The sequence below is a fragment of the Neolamprologus multifasciatus genome, chromosome 13 (assembly GCF_963576455.1).
Source record: "Neolamprologus multifasciatus chromosome 13, fNeoMul1.2, whole genome shotgun sequence".
In the NCBI taxonomy this organism is placed as follows: domain Eukaryota; kingdom Metazoa; phylum Chordata; class Actinopteri; order Cichliformes; family Cichlidae; genus Neolamprologus; species Neolamprologus multifasciatus.
In genome coordinates this window covers 12,478,876-12,487,289 of record NC_140451.1, presented here as the reverse complement: position 1 = coordinate 12,487,289, position 8,414 = coordinate 12,478,876, and the positions used below count along the sequence as shown (strand labels likewise).

General features: G+C 38.9%; 1 protein-coding gene across 2 annotated transcripts; it reads left to right on the top strand.

The window, feature by feature from the left end:
• Positions 1-2,881: 2,881 nt before the first annotated feature.
• spast (spastin) lies at positions 2,882-8,189 on the top strand. Of its 2 annotated transcripts, none has more exons than XM_085183326.1 (16): positions 2,882-3,252; positions 3,350-3,433; positions 3,509-3,592; positions 3,675-3,835; positions 3,937-4,070; positions 4,167-4,260; positions 4,373-4,447; positions 4,575-4,646; positions 4,733-4,808; positions 4,909-5,000; positions 5,132-5,211; positions 6,701-6,743; positions 6,950-7,029; positions 7,107-7,177; positions 7,272-7,312; positions 7,402-8,189. In XM_085183326.1, the coding sequence occupies exons 1-16, from the start codon at positions 3,135-3,137 to the stop codon at positions 7,525-7,527; spliced, it is 1,431 nt and encodes a 476-aa protein (XP_085039452.1). In that variant the 5' UTR covers positions 2,882-3,134; the 3' UTR covers positions 7,528-8,189. The 2 variants fall into 2 exon arrangements, with proteins under 2 accessions (XP_085039452.1, XP_085039451.1); XM_085183325.1 differs by having other exon boundaries at positions 3,506-3,592.
• Positions 8,190-8,414: the final 225 nt, after the last annotated feature.

The following is an 8,414-nucleotide window of genomic DNA, read 5'->3' as shown; positions in this document are numbered from 1 at the left end:
TTTATATTGTAAGGTAGACCCTGCAATAATACATACAGAGAAAAACCCAATAATCATATGACCCCCTATGAGCAAGCACCGTTATGAGGATGGAAGGAAAAGCTCAATTTTAACAGGAAGAAACCTACAGCAGAACCAGGCTCAGGGAGGGCCAGCCATCTGGGTTGGAGTGAGAGTTGGGGTGAGACAAGGAAGACAAGACAAAAGACATGCTGTGGAAGACAGCTAGAGATTAATAACAAGTATGATTCAATGCAACGAGGTCTATTAACACATAGTGAGTGAGAAAGGTAACTGAAGAAGAAATACTAAATGCATCATGGGAATCACCCAGCAGCCTACACCCATTGCAGCATAAATAAAGGAGGATTCAGGGTCACCTGATTGAGCCCTAACTATATGCTTTAGAGAAAAAAGGAAAGTTTTAAGCCAAATCTTAAAAGTAGAGATAGTGTCTGTCTCCTGAATCCAAACTGGAAGCTGGTTCCATAGAAGAGGGGCCTGAAAACTGAAGGCTCTCTCTCCCATTCTACTTTTAAATAATGTAAGAAAACTGGATGACAAAATACAAAACTTGCGTTCTCTATTTTCAAAAAGACCTGTCTAAACCAGAGATGTCAAACTCATATTACATTACATCGTGGGCCTACAGTCCACTTTAGTCTGTACCAGAGAAACTGCCTTTTTTGTTAATGGAAAGATGTTTTAACTACATATTTAATCCCTGAGCTATCTTAATATAGGAAGAAGTGAAATTTCAACAGTATGTCTCAGTTTTTCTCCATGATAAAGAAATGCTGCCATAGTGAATAAAAAAAATACAGTCAGTGCAGCACTTTGGGCTTTTTACTGTGGACCCCTAGTAAAAAAAAAAACAACAACTCTGTAGTACATTGTGGGAAAAGCATTATCTTCTGTAACTTAATTGTTTATCTGTTACTCAGATCCTGTGTGTAGCATGAGCGGCCATGAGGGAGGTCTTTGTCTATTGGAAAAGCTGTAAAACTGATAAAAATACAGCTAAAAGTCCTATGCCCTCTTTCATATTTTAGCAGGAGATCAATATGACAGAGCAAACAGACATTCTTACAACAAAGGCGTGAAACCCTGTTAAACTTGAGTTCAGTCAGCTTATTGGCTTATTGGTCAGACACATCTGCTTTATTGGCCAGATGTGCTTGGGGCGGACTGAACACTCTAATGTGCTTTGTAGTGTCGCATTTTTGTTTGCTTGGATTTTCTCTGTGTGAAAAGAGCTTATTTATCAGCTTATTTAGGTATGAAAACACCCTTTAAAAGGAGAGGATACAACTGACACTTAATCTTGTCCTTCCAAAACCAAAGCCAGTTTCCAAAATCCACCCTGCAGATGTTTCCAAGGATATCTGGCCCTCCTATGCTGTAACAAGTACAGGACAGTATTTGGAAAAGTGCTTCAAGAAATTGTCGACTTTCCTGCTTTAAGACCTGAGGTTATTCCTTCTAAATGTTTTTAATTCTGTTTACCATAATTATGCTCTTCAGATTTATTTTCTGTTTAGCTTTTGGATCTCAACCAACTCTGTATATTTTTTATATATTTTATTATATATACACAAGAATTTCACTCACATGTACTGTACCAGTGTACCTGCACATGTGATGTGACAATAAAAGTGATTTGATCTGGCAGCACGGTGGCACGGTGGTTAGCACTGTTGCCGCACAGCAAGAAGGTCCTGAGTTCAATTCCAACATCAGGCTGGGGTCTTTCTGTGTGGAGTTTGCATGTTCTCCCCGTGTTTGCGTGGGTTCCCTCCGGGTACTCCGGCTTCCTCCCACCATCCAAAGACATGCAGCTTGTGAGGATAGGTTAATTGGATAATCCAAATTGTCACTAGGTGTGAAAGTGCGAGTGAATGTGAGCGTGAATGGTTGTCTGTCCCTATGTGTTGGCCCTGCGACAGACTGGCGACCTGTCCAGGGTGTACCCCGCCTCTCGCCCTATGACAGCTGGGATAGGCTCCAGCGCCCCCCGCAACCCTGAAAAGGATAAGCGGAAGCGAATGGATGGATGGATGGATGGATGATTTGGATAACAATGAACACAAATGTTTGTCAAAATAGATGTTTCACTGTACGTGGTTTTATGGGACTGACATAACTTTTCTGCAAACATTTAGATTTGTGGTTGAGTCTTTTTAAAGTGAGACTGTGTTCTCAAACAAAAATCAGCATCACAAATCAGTATGAGCACATTATTACACTGATACGAATGTCTAATGACAGTTATTTATCTTAACATACTTTTAGCTGGTCTTCAGAGTTGTCTCACTGATCTTCAGTGGTTAGTCTCGTGCCACTCGTGTAAAACGTACTTATCAAATAAAGCTGTAGTCATGTTGTTATACCTGAATTCGGTTTTCATTCAACCATATGGGTGCAGCACACAACACAGGTATTGTGATAAGAAATGGGTGGAATTTAAAAAGACTGAATGGCTAACCCTTCCTGTATGTAAATGTAATCTTGAATCAAATGTCATGCTTTGTTTTGTTTTTTTTTTTTGTTTTTTTCTGTTTGTTTGTTTGTTTTAAAGAGAACCGGTATGTGCACATTATTAAGGTTTTAGAAAAAAATATTTTCAGTTTGTGTCCCGGAAATATGCAGACATCGCATGCTTTTAGTCTGGAATTCAACCGGAAGTTACTTCTTGTTCTATATAATTTTTCTTTAATAAAAAGGAAATTACGTAAGTTCTTTTTTTAAAATTGTCTTTGCTTCTTTTGCGTTACTTATACTATATAAGGTATGTTTTTGTTTTTACCTTTAAATAGTGTATTTTCTGTTTACCTAGTAAAATGTCCATTAATGACTGTAACGGTACATTCACGAGGACGAGCTCTGCTCTGTTGCGTCGAACGGAGAGGGGCGGAGTCTGTCTGGGTCGCTCGGTAAACCGGAAGCTTGTGTTGGAAATGTTTGTGTTGTCACGAAGCGCCAGAATTTTTATTCTATGAAGTTAAAGCGTTGTGTTTTGTCCCAAAGAAAGAGGACTGCATCACCTTTAAATGCGTTTTAAAGCCTAAACGTTTTCGTTTATGATTAGCTTACCGTGTTATGACTGAGAACAGGGGGGAAGTAGCGCGAGAGTAATGTCGACCAAAACAAACGCAAGTAAGCCCAAAGACAGCGCTGAAGTTATAAAAAACATCCACAAGCAGGCGTTTGAGTATATATCCAAGGCACTGAAGATCGACGAAGACGACACAGGTTTGTTTATTGTGTTATTAATTTTGTATTGAGTTATTAAATGCTGTTGTACGTGTGCAAGAGAGTAATAAACACCTCATCCTTTCTGTCATAACAGGTGAGAAGAAGGAGGCTGTGCAGTGGTACAAGAAAGGGATTTCTGAGCTTGAAAGGGGTATTGCAATAGAGCTCACTGGGCAAGGTATTACAAATACATCCAGGTATGCTCTGAGCTGTCAATCAGCTGTAACTTCATACTCAGTGTATTTTTTAGCAGGAGAGCACTATGACCGAGCAAAGAGACTTCAGGATAAAATGGTCACCAACCTCACCATGGCAAAAGACAGGCTTACCCTTTTAGGTGAGTTGGCCTTGATTATTTTTATCAATGTAATGTATGCTGAGAAGGCATGCTTAAGATCATCAAATGTCTTCCTTCACAGAGACAACACTAGCCTCTAAAAGGAGAAATGACCCCCAAGGGACATCACGTCATACTCTTCCACAGCCAAAGTCAGTTCCTAAAAGTGAACTCGCAGGTGTTTCCACCACCATCAGACCCTCCACTCCTGTAAGACCTTCATTAAGACTAACTGATGCAAAGGTTTGTGGGTTTCTTTGGTTACTTAATAGTGCAGGCACATGCCATTTGAAGCTACCTGTCTAATGTGTAATGCTTTCTGGGACAATCTTATTCCTGCTAAGACAACCGCTCGGGTGGGAAAAACTCAGAATGGAAGACTGGCAGCTGTGAAACAGCCCCCGAAGAGGGATATGAAAAACTTCAAGAATGTGGACAGTAAACTGGCCAACTTAATTATGAATGAAATTGTAGACAGGTATCAGAAGCATCACAATCAACAAGACATTTTTCCCTGGGTGAAATTTTAAAAAAAAGTATTGCACATTTAAAATATTTCTTCTGTTCACTGCAGTGGAGCGACTGTGTCATTTGATGACATCGCAGGGCAGGATCTGGCAAAGCAAGCACTTCAAGAAATTGTCATCCTTCCTGCCTTAAGACCTGAGGTTATTACTTCTTAACCTTTATCTGTCTGCTTACCATGAATATACTTTCAAAGTTTTTCTTTGTTAAGATGCAAAGGTTTTTTTTGTTTTTTTGTTCCATTTTCCTGTTTAGCTCTTTACTGGTCTGAGAGCTCCTGCACGTGGCTTGCTTTTATTTGGCCCACCAGGAAATGGGAAGACCATGCTCGTATGTTCATTTTACAGCACAACAAATCATATGAGTCATGTTTTAAACTGTTTTGTATTTTGCATATAGCTGTTGATAGCCCTCATTATCCTCAGTTGAATCACAGCCATTTATTTCCTCTTGCAAGGCCAAAGCAGTTGCTGCAGAGTCTAATGCAACATTCTTCAACATCAGTGCTGCTAGTTTGACCTCCAAATATGTAAGAAACACTTTTAACAGTTTTTAATGAGCTCTCTCTGCCTACTAGCTCATTTTTTTCCTTCTAAATGTTTCATGTCGTCACAGGTGGGAGAAGGCGAGAAGCTTGTACGAGCACTGTTTGCGGTTGCAAGAGAGTTACAGCCCTCAGTAATCTTCATCGGTGTGTGTTACACTAAAGAATAGATGTGCCTTAAACACCAGTGTATCTCAAAAATTTTCAACTCATGAATAAACCTCACTGTTTACTGTTTGACACTCAGATGAAGTGGACAGCTTGCTCTGTGAAAGGAGGGAGGGGGAGCACGACGCCTCTCGCCGTTTAAAAACTGAGTTCCTCATTGAGTTTGACGGGGTAAGTTCAGAAATTTGTTAAATACAGCAGAGCTCAGCAATTCACTCATCAAACATCATCAGAGGAGCTCAAATCCTAGTTAACTTGGAGAGCCGTGGTGTTTTCTCTGAATTTCTTCTTCTGGGTTTCAGGTGCAGTCAGGAAGGGATGACAGGGTACTTGTAATGGGAGCAACTAACAGGCCCCAGGAGCTCGATGAAGCAATATTAAGGTATGTTATGCTGTTCTACATTAACATTTCCAAAAATGTTTAAATCCTGTGTAAAATGCAAAAGAAAAGCAGAATGCATCAATTTTCTGATCTCATAAAGCCAAATTTTAACATTTGAAAATTTTGCAACTACATACGTAAGTAAGAACGATGGGGTGTAAAAAGATCCTCTTAGAGAGCTTTCTCAGAAGTAAATAGTTTCACTAATCTGCAAAATACTGTCTACAAATAGTCTACAGTTTCAGAACAAATTATAGTAGTGTAAACTCACATCTCATCATCTACAGCAGCGGTCCCCAACCTTTTTTGCACCACAGACCGGTTTAATGTCAGCCAATATTTTCACAGACAAGCCTTTAAGGTGTTGCGGATAAATACAACAAAATAAAATGATACGACCAAGACAAAAGTTGTGGTATTTTGTAAATGTAATAATAAATGCGAATTCACTGTGTAATTGTGTAACTTTATTAGCAGCGTCTTCCTGAAATGCGCCAACAACACTGAAAGTAACATCCTCCTCTCTGCCCCTTAATGCTCTCTGGTCGCTATGGTAACGTGTAAACATTTCTTTCAACTACAACACGGGAAAAGACCCAGGGATAGCGAGTTAACGATAAAAACTCTGAAAACCATAAATTTCACACCCGAGCCTCAACTCTCACGGTCCGGTACCAAACGACTTATGGATCGCTACAGGTCGGTGGCACGGTGGTTGAGGACCACTGATCTATAGTACATAATCTTATTAAAAGTCTCAGAGAATCTGAACAGACGTGATTCTATCATGGAAATCACTGCTTCCAGAAATGATCTGTGAACACAGTTTGGGTTGTCAGGGCCAAAGTTCATTTAAAATGGATCGGGAATCAGAGGAATCTAAAGAGGAGAATGGAGCATCTGGCTTGTTATCAGCAATCAGCTCAAATGTCTAATGGTATGGAGGTGCATCAGCACCTATGGCGTTGGCAGTTTGCACATCTGGAAAGGCACCATCAATGCTGAAAGCATATACAGGTTTTAGGGCAACATATGCTCCCATGGCATAACTTTCACGGAAGCCCTTGCATATTTCAGCAAGATAATATTAATCTGCATACTATTATTCTATTAGAACAGCATGGCTTCATAGAACGGTCCAGGTGCTGAAGTGCCTGCAGTTCGGACTTTTCACCAGTTGAAAACATTTGTCACATCATAAAATGAAAAATAGGAAAAAGAAGTCGCAGCTGATTTGAAATATGTTGCTGCCATCAAATTAAAAATGACCTTGCATTTTTCTTAAAATGGTAAATTTTCTCAGTTTAAGTATATTATGTTTTCTATATTCAATCATGAATACAATAAGGTTTTATGAGATTTGCATATCATTGCATTCTGGCTGTATTTACATTTTACAAAGCAATTTGTAAATACTGTAAATATATTTTTTGTTTGTTGGAGGATTATTTTCATGCATGACTACCATTTGTTGTTTTTTGTTCTTCAGGCGCTTTGCAAAAAGAGTATATGTGACCTTACCCGATGAGAAGGTATATACATAGAAAAATATACATACACAAATATACTGAAATAATTGTCTACAAAGATAACCTGAGTAAATGCAAAATGCAGTTTTAAAATTATTATTTCATTTATTAAGGGAAAAAGATTATCTACACCTACCTGTCCCTGTGAGGAAAAGGCAGTTGCCCGTTAAATCTAATAACTGTATATGATGTAACTCTTGTTCTTCCAGACAAGATTTACGCTGCTGAAAAACCTTTTGGGAAAGCACGGGAGTCCACTGAGCCAAAGCGAACTGTCCTGTCTTGCAAAGTGAGTTCCACTTCTGAAGACTTCAGAGGGATAATTTTATATCACTTTGCATTAATCCCTCAAAAATTTCTTCACAGAGTAACTGCAGGATATTCAGGGAGCGATTTGACAGCATTAGCCAGAGATGCTGCACTTGGCCCAATAAGAGGTATGAGTCTTTTATTATGCTGGTCACAGAGTCACACATACTTCCATAATGAGCTCAACCAGTTTAATGTTTATATGAACTTTGCTTTGCACAGAGTTGGGACCAGACCAAGTCCGTAATATGGCTGCTACTGAGGTGAGAGAATAGCTTTTTTAAGTACTTCCAATCCTACATATGTCTCATTTGTACTGTTTGTACAGTTATACTGTCGTGTATATCCACAGGTGCGCAACATTAAGAAGAAAGACTTTGAGGATTCTCTGAAGCGAATCAAACCAACTGTTAGTCCAGCAACTCTTGATATGTACAACAAATGGAACAAAGGTTTTGGTGATACATCAGCAGTTTAAACTCACTCACCATCTCAACTGGAAAAGAATCTGAATTTAAATCAAATTTATTTACCTTTATTTCCTCTACAGGTAATTGAATTAAATTAAACATGGAATAAACCCTAAAGCAATAATGTATGAATGTTGGGACATTTGGATGCATTATCAGATCCTTTTCTGTTTGACAGAAGGAATTTGCTAATACGATTCTTATGGGCTTTCTTGAAACTGTAATTTTACACTTCTAAAATATTGAATTGCTGCTTGAAATTGTAATATTTATTTTTGAAAACATCCTGTAGATGACAGCTTTCCTCTTGCCTCGCAAAAAGAAGCAAGTCAATCTTGAGCGTGACCTCGCCTTTTTTAGATGACATGATTTAGTCACCTGATACTCTGACACATTGATGGTACTGACTTTAACACTCTCCGTGCCTAGATGCATAACACGAGCAATAATTGGGAGAAGAGTTGCCTATGTGGGCTTTTTTGTATTATAAGTTTGTTTATGAAGGCTTTCCATCTGCACCAGTCATCTATAGATATTAATACTTGTATTTGACACCTGGAGACTCAGTAAACTGCTGTGTTGTTACAATAAGCTGAAAATTATTTCACTGAGCCAAACTGCAGTGGTGGTTTCCCACTTTCCTTCTTCAATAAATGCATTCATTACATTACATCTGGGTAATAACAGAAATCTGATAACTTTCATAAACAAGCAAAACTCATGTCACGTGTATCTGAGTCACAATAGCAACCCTGTGGTGCAGTGATTAACATGTTTGCCTTACATGTGAATGATTTCCTTTGCCTTAAGGGATTGCAAGCTGGTGTAGTCCTGTCCTGAGCCCAAGCTCTGATAAATGAGAGCTTTGTTTCAGAAAATCTGTGCCAAATCAAAC